Source organism: Anabas testudineus, chromosome 11 (genome assembly GCF_900324465.2).
Source record: "Anabas testudineus chromosome 11, fAnaTes1.2, whole genome shotgun sequence".
In the NCBI taxonomy this organism is placed as follows: Eukaryota; Metazoa; Chordata; class Actinopteri; order Anabantiformes; family Anabantidae; genus Anabas; species Anabas testudineus.
In genome coordinates, this window is record NC_046620.1 from 16,041,361 (window position 1) to 16,055,162 (window position 13,802).

General features: G+C 43.1%; 1 protein-coding gene across 3 annotated transcripts in view; it reads left to right on the plus strand.

The window, feature by feature from the left end:
- kiaa1522 (KIAA1522 ortholog) overlaps positions 1 to 13,802 on the plus strand; it is a 29,489-nt gene extending 15,687 nt beyond the window's left edge. For 2 of the 3 annotated variants that reach the window (XM_026346842.1, XM_026346844.1), the window contains 8 exons: positions 6,744 to 6,902; positions 7,178 to 7,221; positions 7,333 to 7,450; positions 8,032 to 8,139; positions 8,240 to 8,406; positions 8,490 to 8,690; positions 8,821 to 12,220; positions 12,716 to 13,802. In XM_026346842.1, the coding sequence (XP_026202627.1) occupies positions 6,744 to 6,902; positions 7,178 to 7,221; positions 7,333 to 7,450; positions 8,032 to 8,139; positions 8,240 to 8,406; positions 8,490 to 8,690; positions 8,821 to 12,220; positions 12,716 to 12,756 (4,238 nt within the window). In that variant the 3' untranslated portion in view covers positions 12,757 to 13,802. The remainder of the gene's footprint in view (positions 1 to 6,743; positions 6,903 to 7,177; positions 7,222 to 7,332; positions 7,451 to 8,031; positions 8,140 to 8,239; positions 8,407 to 8,489; positions 8,691 to 8,820; positions 12,221 to 12,715) is intronic. The other variant, XM_026346843.1, reaches the window with a different exon arrangement.

The following is a 13,802-nucleotide window of genomic DNA, read 5'->3' on the forward strand; positions in this document are numbered from 1 at the left end:
AATCAGACTGTGGCATTTGGACTTTGTGTCTTTATAGCAGCTGTAAAAAGGTCAAGGACTTTGGGAGTTTGAACAGCTGAAATATTCTTTTCCCCTTGAAACGGATGTTTTGAATCTTATTGTCACTTTTATAGTGATAATTCAGAGCTCATGGATCTTCCACTGTGACAGTAGCGAGAGCTACTATCTTGTGTGAGTCTTGTGCCTTTCCAAGAAAAAGGATTGTCGCTCAGTCAGCGATTGCTTGTTCAAATCTTTGTTTCTCGTTCTCTACAGTTTATGTCAGGTTATTGGCATTTGTCACACAAAATACACTAAGGCATTAGAATGTTTGCAGTATGCTGTACATTTGTTCTCTGTCTATTGTCAGGGTGTTAAAGGTCTTTACGTCTCTCCATACCCTCTAATTTGCCAGGGTCACCCAGGGGACTCCCATCTTCACTCCTGTGAACCAGCTGGCAACAAATAGATTTATTATTTTGTTTTGAGACTGTCAATGAATGTAGTGAACAATGGGTCGACTGTGTCTCCGCTGTGAGGCGCTGGTATCTGTATCTGCATTTACAGAGCTTTCAGTTTGGCTCACAAAAAAAAAAAAAAAAAAAAGCTTTTAAGTTGAAATGACAAGCAGCAAAAACAGCTCATCCTCCTCGAGGAAAAATACCTCCAATCCCCTTATCGTGTTAAAAGAGAATGAGCAGAAGGGAAAGAGTCATAATTACCAAAGAAAATCAGTGTCAGTTTCTATTTTTAAGCACAGTAGGTGCTGCAGCTGCTAAGTTTAGCTCTGTGTTTGTGTGCCATCATTCTGGAGTGTAGGTTTACAACCTGCTCCGGGTCAAGATTAAGACCTGTGGCAAATACAGAGTTGATTTCTGCAGAAATGAGTCATCGGGGTTAGGCAAGCAAAACGCACATTGCAATACGAAACCATCAAGAAACCGTGTTAGTGGATGTAGTTCAGACGATGCTGAATGTAGCAATAGTCTATCAATGATAAAGTGATTTGTTTTTTGTCGGTTTTCAGTGATCGTTGTTGAAACGCCACCAAACCTGAGCCCTGACACCCACTTTTAGTTCCCTACATCAAACCATATGTGCTAAACTATATTTTCTTATGACTGTTATCTTACACTGTTACAAAAAAGGTAAAATTAAAAAATCTGCCCCAGTGCAAATTCTACATAATTCTATAACATCTGATCATTCTGAACAGGTCACTTGAGGACACAATACGAGATATGATCATAACTAGATACAAGAAACATAATATTCACCTAGGTATGTGGACGATAGCTTGCAGCTCCCTCCATCTGGTTAATACTACACTGTTCAAAGTAAGGGAGCTCCTAACTCAAGTCCACCACAGCAGCCACAGAATACAAATTTAGGGGAGTAAAAACAATCTGAATAATGACACTAGTGAGTGTATGTGTTTTATGGAGATTGGAGGTTTATTGCTGGTCACATTTTAACTCTCTCTTCCTGTACTTTAGCTGTTTCATTACCTCTGTCTTACAGGAATGGAAACTGGGGGAGAAAGACATGACGTTAGGCCACCAGTGTGCATCTGGGGATATCACCAAAAGAAGCCTTACAGTAGAGCGTTAAGCCTAAAATTTGAAGCCAAAATATTAGAATCACATGAATGAGTAACACTGTTGCACTGTGTCACATACAGTATTTTACTTTTTTATTTACTAGCAGAGAACTAACAGGCTCTGAAGTTGTGCCTGAGACCTATAGAGAAATACAGGGCTCCTGCCTTAACCACACACACGGTGACCTGACTCTGACCATTTTCAAGCGCAGCTGGGCGTGAAGTGGAAACACTGTAAGTTCTCATGGTCCAGTGGCCTGTATGCTCACCTGATACTGATGCTGAACTTCTGACAAAAGCAGCCAGCACGTTTTTAGTCTGTCTCTCTTCTGTGCTGCTAATGAGTAAGTGAGCTGAGGGAGTGCGATCAACTAATATTCACCATGTGGGCAGTATTATATTTTCCACTAAGTGTGTGTCCATGTGTGTGTGTGTGTGTGTGTGTGTGTGTGTGTGTGTGTGTATTAGCATTAGGGTTTGGGCTTGGTCAGTCCACTGGGAGTCTATGTATCTCCAGTAAATGTCCTCATCAGATGACCTGCTGTTATTGCACTCTCACAGTCCAAACAGAGTGAGAGTTGATGCAGCACTCTCTAGTGGAGCAAACAGTTACATGGGTGTGTCTGAAAAGTGTTGATGTCGAGCAGTGTGCCTATGTTATCATAGGTGATCTCTCCTCAGTAGAGAGAGCTAGAGGGAGTTTTTGAAGTTAATGAGTTAATCTTCATATGGCATGACAATAACAAAATGCTGACACAGCATGTTGATCCTATAACACTGAACTACATAGTTTAAATTTAGTCGAAAAGCACATTCGCTGGAACATGAGACATGTGATGCCGAAAGATAAAAGAAAGAAAGATAATTATGGGTGCACCTCGGTAGCTGAATGGTCACACAGGCTTTGTACAGTAAAAACACGTACACACAACACGCAGCATCCCGTGTTTTGTGTTTACCTGTCTGCTTATATCTAGCCAATAAAGTAAGGTAAAAATACCATGATAAAAGATAATTATGGGCATTTTGAATGTAGATCTAACTACCAGACATGTTAACAAGCCTGTTTTGTTGACCGTATGAACTCTGCTTGTTCTTCAACAGGCTGTTTGACCTAGTTTGACAAGTCTGACACAGTTGATTTATGATATTATCTTTACTGCTGCACTAGAAAGGCTGTAAAGTAACTACTTAAAAGGGCCCGTTTTTTGAATTAAAACTGACAAAAAGAAGTATTTGGCAGGCTAGGGTTGAATATTTGTAGTTTCGTTTTTGTGGTTTAAAATGTGAAAATTTGCCAAAATCATGATCATCAGCATCAGCATGAAGTCAGCATCTGTTACTTTCCCCCATTGTAACGCAACATGTTATCATGCGTGTGCAGTGGAATGGCGCGTTGTGTGCACTGAATCAAAGGCATTCGAAGCCCGTCTCTCCCCTCTGCCCGTTCCCCCAAGACCAGATGGTGTCTCTTTAGGCCGTCTAATGAATATTGATATGAGGGGTCTTAGTTAACAACAGGGGGGTACACAGGCTGAGCCAGAGACCCCTGAGATGTTTGGAACTTTAAGAACCACATCAATATGAAACAAAGCTGCTTTATTATGCACATAGACTCTTGTCACACACTGGTAAACTGTCTTGAAGGAACTGATATGAATTAGGATATAATGAGTATGAATTTGATGCCTGAGTGATGCCCTTCTAAGGATACTTATAGATTTGATGTTACGTGGTGTTGAAAGAACAGCAAAGACGGTGAAATGAAAAACTGCTGGGCGGAGGCGACGAGTGTTGATGGAGAGAAAACGTCAGGAAACAGGGAGCGTGAGGTGAAGATGGACAGGTTAAGCTCCTGGCAGAGTTAATCCTCTGGCATGGCTCCCGTGTCTCCAAAGCTGCTCTCTTGAAGACTTCAGCTTATTCCAGTGCCTGCTAACCTCGTGGCTGAACCCACGCCAGCACCCAGAGCTGGTCAGCCTGACCCTGCACACAGGGATGGAGGCGCTTAGTGTCCCCATCTTTAAGTGGTAAAGTGCCAGGAGTTATGTGTGGGTGAAGCGTGAATAAAGGTAATTGTGTTACAACCCTCAAGCGTGTCCCTCCAGGTGTACGGGCCAGCTGTAGCCCCCCTGCTGTGTCACTTTAAAAGGAATAAACATCCATTCAGAGGACAATGGATGGATGAAAAGTGCTGATTCTTGTGCATCTGGGAAACAATGCTGGAGCACAGCACTGGTTGATCGCTTGATACAGAATCCTTCTTTATATGTTTCCATAGCGTTGTTGTATTTCATACCCTCTGCAGTTTGTCAGGAAATATTAGTAGGAGCATAGAAACTCATCCTCACACACACACACACAGCACCATTAGCGATGACGAACCATGGCTATGTCAGCTATTTATAACTCAAACTAGACCTCTGTGGCTACGAGGCTAAGGGGCAGGCAGGAAGAGAAAGGCAGAGAAGAAGAAAGATGTGAAGACAGGGAGATTGGCGGAGACAGAGCGAGAGAGGACGCTGGAGAAAGCGATGCAGCGATAGAGAGGACGATGAGATGTGGAGCTCACGGAAACGGTTGGGTAGCATTCCACTAAGAGGACACAACCTTGACTGTCAAATGCGGGCCCTGCAGCCCCTTAGATAATGAGACAGAGCGACAGGCAGATGCGCGAGGCTAAAGGCTTTCATTATGGAAGGGAGGATAAACAGAACTTTATGAGCCTAAAAATATATCAAATATTATGATGGGCTTAGTTTTTATTATAGTCACAATTGAAATTGGGAGAAAAGAGGAATACCTCCAGTGTTGGACACATTTTTTTATGGAAAGCGTTCTTTAGATTTAGTGAAAGAAACTTTACATCTGTGCATTTTTGTCAGGAATCTTTTAATTTAACCCAAATAGAGCAAAAGAAAATATCAGTTTTACCTTTTCTGTCTCTAAATGTATTGAAATAAAGAGGAAAATCCCTCTAGTTCTGCAGGGGGTTCACATGGGCGGTGTGTCTGCATGCGCTCACACGTGTTGGACTATAATGAGTGAAGTGGGGGTGGATGCTTATGAAAGCCAAAGTTTGACAGCCGTTTTGCTTGCAGGAGGTTTTCATTCTTTGACAATAGAGGGAGAATTGCAATAGAGAGAGCCAGGGTGAGCGACAGAGCAAAATAAAGGAGCGAGAGATAGAGAGAGAGAGAGAGCAGAGGGGGAAGGGAACCGGGTATCAGACTCGGGGATAAGGCAGCTGGGACAGGCTGCTTTGGCTAGAAGCAGATCTTATTGTGTACTTGTCCTTCCCAAGTCACACAGACACACAGACACTGCTGAAAGAGGAAAGAGCTTCTCACTGTGACATCCATGGTCACTCACAGGCTGCTTTCAAGCTTTTTCTCACTTTTCTATCCTCACAGTTCAGAGCATCTGGAGCTTTAATTGTAAAACTGATTTTTATCACCACCGACAGAAAGGGGACTTGTTGGACTTTGTCTTTTTTCACAATATTTAAGACTAGGTTTTGTATCTGCAATGGCGCTGATGTAGGCATGGTGGTCTACTTGAGGAAGAGCATCCACTCTCTGCTGTCTGTCTTCAAGAAGAAGGGTGAGTGTTGACTCACATGGGGGAATCTGACAGCCCGTAGCTTTAAAACTGCTGGCAGAAACTGATGCAGGTTTATATGACACTCTAAAGCCTTCTTTGATGCAAAGTTTCTGGAGTGAGTTGATTTTTTTTCATGCGAACATGTGGTTGCTCTGTTGAGGCTTTAAGTGGATGGACTAGAAATGTGTCATTGTAAAGAACTGATCATTTAAATTCTGGCTGCTTGTGCCAGTCACTGCCTCTGTCTCACACAAACACGCACACTGTCACTCAAGTTGGGGGTCCTCTCTAATGAGATAAAGGATTTAGCTGACTTTTTGGCTATCATCTTAATCAGCCCAAAGCTCTAAACCCCCCTGCAGGGGTCTGGTAGAATCTCAGTGAGGGCTGCTGCCTTAATGAATCACAACAGTTAGTGTTAGTTACAGCAACTTATATGTTAGTAATACATATATATAAGATGAATTGCTCAGTAAGTCTGGAGGAGGTCCTCAGACTTCCCCTCACTTTCTTAGATTGCATCGGACAATCCCAGGTCTCACAACGACCCGAGATTTCCCACAGCCACACACAGGGGAGGGCATTGTGTCTGAGCTCACCTCACCTGTGTGAACGTGGTAGGTAAGATAGGGGTGGGAGTGTCCGTTACCTTACCCGCACATTCTGTACATCCACACTCACGCAGGATTACCTAACCAGGTGAGACTGAAAACCTACAGTGTTCCAAGTGACAAAGGCGGGAAAGCAGACACCTCACATTGACTTTTGCTTAACTTGAGGAACAGCCACTTTACATCAGTCATCAGAGCACGTCAGAAAACAAAACACGGCTGTACTTAGATGGAACTGAGCTAAGCTGGCAGGGTCATAGTTTCAGCTGTTCCTGCTAGTTTTGCCACTACAACTATTGCCAAAATTTATTTACAAATGTGCATTTACTGTTCAGTTTCCTGGCTGTCCTTTGACACGGAGTAAAGTCATCCTGATTGACAGCAGGGGGTCTAGTAGCATCTTTACATACAGACAATCCAGATTATTCACCCCCCACTCCCACCTCCCTTCCCCAAAGGGACAAGCAAGGAAGGAGGATACTGCAAGAGATTAGAGAGGCAATAGTTTACTGTTGAGGGCAAAGCCAGGCTGGGACGTCTGCCCACCAACGTGCGTATATTTGAAGAGTGTGCTGGGTCAAAAGGTGCAGCAAGCAATAGAAGCACACTCACACCAGGTGGACGAGTGGAGGATTCACTGTAAAGCTGATAAACGTTTTGGCAAATGGACACTTACTGAGCGTGTGAATGTTGATGTGTCTTTACTAAGAGCACAAGGAGGTATCAGTGGAAAGCTGCTGAATTTCTAAAACTGTTTTTAAGTCCCGAAGAACATTTAAAAAAAATAAGCAATAAAAAGTGTTCATCTGGCATTCATTCCAATTTATACAGTGAAAGGACTGCATTTCCGTCTCAACTGGGAGTTCAAGGGCACTGCAGCAAACATTTACTTTTCCATAAACCAGTTACATTTGTCATCTTCCCAACAGCCGGACCGAAGGGTAATGAAGACCAGAAGAGGTTGGCAGTTCACTACACAACATCTCAGCACTACCAGGAGAATGTTTTCATTGAGGGCAGCAGGCCACAGTACCTGGAGGACCTGCACACCGAGGCTCAGGAGGGACTCAAAATACTCCAGCACGAAGGTCAGGCTCATTCAGTTGGTCTTTACAATTCATATGAAAACACAGATGTTCATACTGTACAAACCTACTGCCATGAATTTGGGTTTTATACACACAACAGTCAGTACTTATTAAGGTTTGTATGTGGCCGTTTTCATTTTGAAGGTCACCAGCTAGACATAGCAATAATAGTTTACCCACCATCTCTAAAGACATCACTGGTTATAGATACTATATATGCATAATTCTGAATGTTTTGATGAGTGTTTTGTGTCTTATCTATTTGGTCTACGCAGAAAACAAGAATGGAGTGAACTTCCCTGACAATGAGAGCATGGCTGTAAGTGCACCAAACCTCTGCGGATCAGTTTTCCTGCACTTCCTTTATAAAGCCACCTAACTAAATACTGTTGTGTGTGTTTGTGTGTGTGTGTGTGTGTATCACCTGCAGTCCACAGACAGTCTCTGTCCAGAGCAGGATATCAGCTCCAAGGACAGAGGTGACTCTCCGGATTCCAGATCCACAACCGGATCTGCTGTGTCAACAAGGCCTGCGCTCACACATCAAGGTAAACGACAGCTCTGCGTGTGTGTGTGTGTGTGTGTGGGTGTGTGTAGAGAAGAAGCATCTGCATCTCATTCATCCTAGGAAAATAAGGGCTAATCATAGCGCTTGTAAAATCATTTTTGAGTTTTGTTTCTGACTTCACTGCTTTATAAAGAGTCCTAGGCATATACTTACTTAGCATGCATGTCTTATTCTCAGCTGCCTGCTGCTTCTGCAGTTATGGTGTGAAATCTAAAGAAGAGGAACTTTTTTTTTTCCCAGTGACTCAAAACTTCTAAGCATTAGAAGACAGCACTGCGGCTGCCTCTGTATCACAGCTGAAAGGCAAAGCATGCTATTCTCTGTTTGGATATGTGTGTGTGCGTATGCATGCAGTCTGATTGATATTCTGGTTTTATTTCAAGCATCCTTTTAGCAAGTTCTTCAACTCTGAAATACATACTTTCAATATAATATGGCGCGTATCAGTGCATTATAGTGCGTTACTTACATGTATACAGCAATATTTCACCAATCTGTTCTCTGGTGCAAAAATAGCCCTTTTCAAATTCTATTAATGTAATGTAATCATCCTTCTCTCAGGTTCCACATTCAAGCCTCTGAACCCAGTGAAAAGGTTAGATAAGAGCAGGAAGAGGAATAGGAGGACCACCATCATGGGTATTCCCAACCAGGTCCAGAAAGAGCTCGGTATGTCCACCGCTTCATCTTTCCTTATGTGGAAAAAAGTAAGGGACAATATGTTTTCACAATATTGATATGTTGTCAATATGGTATACAATCTTTCCAGCACTGCACAGGAGCTCCACATTCCAGCCACTTGTTTCTACCCAACTCTCTAACCAGGATGGACAAATCAGCGATGACCATTTAGATGTCGTCATTATTCCTACAGTTGATGGAGAGACTGCTGTAGCGAATAAGGAGGGGGCTAGAGTGAACCTTTCAAAGCTGGAGGTAATATTTACACAGACAGATTAACATACATTATAGGTTATTATTTTTTATCACTTATGAATGACCCTCTCTCCAATCCTAAGCAGGCGTCTAGAGATCAGCAGCTACTGTTGAATCACCTACAGACAGCGTACCAGGACGAGCCACTGTTTAACCACCAGAGCTTTGGCTCCCATCTCTGCCCTGCATCCACCCTCAGACCTAAATCTGTGGCTGTCCCTGGGCTGACTACTTCATCTTCCTTCTCTTCTTCAACAATCTCTACCTTTCTCCAGGAACCCCAGGTTAGAATTAAATCAGACTGTTACTTAAGGATGTACTGTAACTTCAACATTTTAACTTCAGTATGACATTATCCCGTCTTGACCATTTTTGACATTTAGCTCTTTAATTTGAGTCCCTTCTTTTTCCTAGGGCCCAGTGATGTCTATATCTCCCCAGGCCACCTACTTGTCTACCATCATTCCCAATGCAGTTTTGCCAGCCTCAATTGAAGTCATTGAAATTGACCGCAGTAGCAGCCGGACTCGTGGCAGCAGTGTAAACCCTGGTAGCAGTGTTCGCACTGTAAGCAAAAGCAGTCTAGCATCCGGGGACTCATCTGCCAGCCCTTTGTTGTCCAGAAAGTCAGATGGTGAAAGTTCCCAGACTGCCCATTCTCATGACAACTCTACTTTAATGCCCAAATCAGCTTCAGGATCAAACTGGAGTGAGTCACAATCTTCAGAGACCATTAATTCCCAGAAAGTGAGTCAAAATGGGGGCCAAGACCTTGTCAGTCTCCATAGCTCCATTGGCAGGATCAACAGTCCCAGCAGTAAGAGTGAAAGTGTTGTAACAGGACCAGGGTCTGAGTCAGGTGGTGTATCAGGGTCAGTAAGTGCTGACGAAGAGGCTAAAAACAAACACAACTCTTCGCGCAGTCTTTCCGTTACAAAGATCAAACAACCCCCAGCACCTCCAAGAAGAACAAACTCTTTGCATAATAACAAGATAAGAAACAACACAAGGTCTTTGGTGGATAGCAAAGATCTCAATGACTCTGTGTGTGAAGAGGTGACAACTGATTCAAAAAATATTGTAGAAAAGTTAGCTACTTCAGCTCCCAAACTTGTATCTAATGCCACAGGGTCTCCAGATACTTACTCCAGTCCTTTAAGCCCAACACAGGCCTCACATAGTGAGCCTGGAGGAGAAACAGAGCCACATACAGAACCCAGCAGCGCCTCCCCACAGAAAACTCCCTCAGAAGGAGGAAAATTTGAACGAACCATGTCCCCTTCAAGTGGCTACTCTAGTCAGAGTGGAACACCCACGCTTTCCCCAAAAGAGATGTCCCCAACCTCTCCAGACAAACAGAAGAAGAAACCAGTCAAACCAGAGAGATCTATAACTCGGGCTTCATCCTCAGCAGCTTCTCCTTCGTCCTCTCTTACTTCTCTCTCTTCTGGTACATCTGAGCCTATCACTCCAGATGTTTCCACACATAGCTCCAGTCTGCCTTTATGCAGATCTCCAGCTACTGTTTCTGCAAAAGAGCTCACTCCTAACATTTCTTCAAGTTTCAGAGCAGAACTCAGAGAGCTGCTAAATATCCCACCACCTCCAAAAATCAAAGCACCATGTCCTCCTCCTCCAGAGACATGGGTCCAAAACAGAAACACATTTGAGCTCCTGTGTGGGCCTTGCCCCAGTATCAGCAAAGTAACCCAGAAACCAGCACAGATACACGACAGCACAGTTAAGCAGACAGGAACCCAGACTGAAGCTAGTAAAGGGATTCAGGTTTTAAATGAAAAGCAGATAAGCACACAAAAACCTGTCTTGTCAGAGAGCAAAGCCAAGACAGGAATACTGGCAACAACAGGTCCTGAAGGTGTCCACATGGAGCTGGAAGGTAGAGAATGTCCAGCTATAGAACAAGAGAAGGTGGAAGAAAGTGCAGAAGTTCAGAAACAAGAGCAAAGTAATAGCCCTGTATTAAAAGGACCAGTAAGTGTAGAAACAATGCCAAAGAAAGATCCCCCTCCCGTCATGAAGAAACCCACAGTGGTACCGTACAGAGGAGAACTGGTGTCAACAGTGCAGTCAGTTGATAGACATGAACAGGAAACATGCCCCACAATTAAAGTTGATTTACCTGTGGAGAACCATACAACCTCTCCACAGAATGGGGTCATGTTTTCGGTTGAGATGGAAAAAAGTGAGGTCACATCCATGCTGTTACTTTCAGTAGAAGTCCCTACAATTAGTAAGGTGTCGCCCCCACCTACGCCTCCCCCAGCCTACCACCCTACACCTCCTCCGTCAAGAAGGACACCTCCATCATCTGTATCTATGCCATCAGATGAATTGCAGAAGGTACTGGAGGAGATCCACATTGTAGAGTCTTGCTGGCCACCTCCTCCACCTCCTTTGGAGGGGGACCCTGTCTTTGATGGAGGTGACGAGATAGACTTCCCTCCTCCTCCTCCACCCTTTGTGACAGAGAATGTGCCAGATGTGATGGACAGTTGTATGAAAAAGCTGGATGTCTCAAAAAGATCTACGGATGACATTGGACAAACATTTGTGGATTCCAGTAAACCTGGGACATCTGTATGTGGACTAGTTTCAGATTTGACACTTGCTTCTCCACAACCAGTAGTAACTGATAACAAACCAGAAGTTGTCTTGCAAGTTTCAAAAGCTGAAGCTGCTGATGATTTTTCTTACCAACTGGGACAGAATGTGTCATCTGCTTCAGACAGTGCCCTACCTCCACCAGTGGAGGCATCGACCTTTACACCAATTACAACAACAGAGAACCCTGTAGCAGTCTCTGCCTTAATTCCTTGGAGCAGTTCCCTGAGGCAAGACTCTCTGAAAACTGAAGATCAATCTCCATCCGAGCTTCCAGGCAATTCCCAACTTCAAGCTCTAGTTACAGTTCCATTAGCACCCCCTCTACCTGCAGAGAATTTAGCTCATGGGGTTAACTTCAGAAGGCAGCCTAGTCTGGCAAACCGAGACAACAGAAACAAGGAGCTCCTTTCCCGCCACAAAAGTGCACCTATCCCCAAAGAGGATGCTAACATACCTCTTGTCACGCCCTCCCTGCTTCAGATGGTTCGCCTTAGATCAGTCAACATGACTGAAGCTCAGGTGAATGCGCCCTCTGAAGACAAGCAAACAAGCGAGGGAGCGCCATTTCAGGAAAATTGTCCAGTCTCAATCTTAGGGCCCCAAAACATTCCACAAAAGCCCATCCGTAAGTCTCTGTCTCTAAAATCACCACCACAGACAGTAAAAACATCCCCTGCAACACCCAGCACTCCATCCATGCGCTTACAGGAAGCCATACGTATGAAAACCGCAGCCATGTCCTCAAGAGATGGTCTTCCATCCCGACTGGGTATGAGATCTCAGACTTACAGCTGTGTCACTGAACCAGGAGCTCTGTCTCTGAAATCACCTGAAGGATACGATATGCACAAGTCCCCATCTTCTACCGCCAGCTTTATCTTCTCCAGGAGCACAAAAAAAGTTGTCATAGAGACAGCGGCTGCCTCATCTCCTGATGCTCAGGCAAGTCTGAAGCAAAGCTTGGCGGCTGAGCTCATGCAAGTATCTGAACAATCAAGAGCCGCTGCTTTCTCCAATGGTGGGGTGAAGTGTGAAAAAGTTCCTCCACCTGTTGCCAAGAAGCCAGCGTATGGCAGCATCGGCCATTCACAGAATCACCCCACTTGTTCAGAAAAAATGGAGATCAGTGTCAATGAAAATGGAGCAATAGAAGTACAAGATATGATTATAACATCTCCTGAGACAACAAGTAAGAGCGTCAGCTTTAATTGTAACCATTATTTTCTGTCATAGTCTTTGTGATAGTCATGAAGAATTGCCACTGCTGTCATCAGTGTGTTTCAGTGTACTGCTGCTGAGTGTGTAAACTCACTAAGGCTGAGTCAGTGCTAGCATAGATCAATAACTTGGGTGTCACTTTGTCACAAAAAAAAAAAAGAAAGCAAATTTTAGCATTACCATGATCTTAAACAGCAAAGCAGTTTAGCAGTGCTTTAAAGTGTATACTTTGTGCTCTCTAAACCATCAAGATATAAGTGCTCATACAAGCCTATTTCCACACAAACACAACATATATGCTTCTATCTGTAATGTGCAAGCATGTGCTTCAATCACCCTAAAGCTGAGAGTCATGATTATATCTCAGTAACTCAATTACATTAGGACAGAATACTCATTACATGTGTTCCTGTAACTGTATTACATAGATGCCACAATGTCTAACATCCTCTTGTCTCCCCTGCAGCTACCAGAGTGACAGCGGACACAATCGAAACACTGTTTTGAAAGAGCTTTGTGGTGAGGTATATAAGAAGAACACGAAAAAACCACAAGCAAAAGAAAAAGCTCGACTTACAGCAAAGAGTGACATTACTGAGAGACATTAAGCTCAACTGTCTGAGTGTTGTTGTGTGTTAAGTCTTCTCCAAAAGCCTTAGCCTGTAATGGCCTTCCTACATATTTATGCAAAAAATGTGTTGCTCCCAATTTCTTATGATAGCTTTATTCAGGAGTATTTTTCTAAGCTATAGTTTATCTCTTATTAAGCCCCCCTCAGGATGAAATTGTGTACATTGGCTGAACTGTAAATATTTGGCTTGTGTGAGATCACCTCCTAGAGGTCAAATTAGGTAGTGGTCACTGCAGCACAGATAATTTGAAACTGTACCAACAAAGCATTTCCGTAAAGCAGTTTGTTGTCTTTTTTCTCCAGTTGTATGCGTAATTTTCATGTGGACAGTCGCATCCAATACAGAGCAAATTGGCATTTCATCACTCGAAGAGGCACTTTTGTAAAGCTATAGATGATTGACACAGAAAAGCATCTCTTTACAGCAACTACTAAAATCCTATTTAGATGCTTCCACACAATTTCTACAGTCCCTGCTTGGGTTTAGTAGATGTCAACCCAAAACATGCTATGAAATAATCTTAAAAACAGTAAGACAAGTATCCTATTTATTTGTGTGTGGTTGTTTCCACTAGTAGCACTGTCAGTCACCTTTTCTTACCAAATATGAAATATTTAAAAAATCAGTTTAATCTAAAATCCACTTTTAGGGCTGCAAGTGTGAAGATTGGCCCTGAATGATGATTCATACACTGGAGTAGACTTAGTGTGAGGATAGTGTTCTTTATTAAAGTGTTGTGTATCTACAGTTTTTGGCCCAAGACTTTTTGATGGAAAAAAAAATTCCTGCTCTTTACTATTTGCACAAAATGTTTCCCCTGGCAAAATCATTGGTGAATTAATTATACTGGCTGATTTTGATCATTATAAAGAATTGTGTACAGTTATTACTTCTATAAATAAAATTTAAGTGTATTAAAAA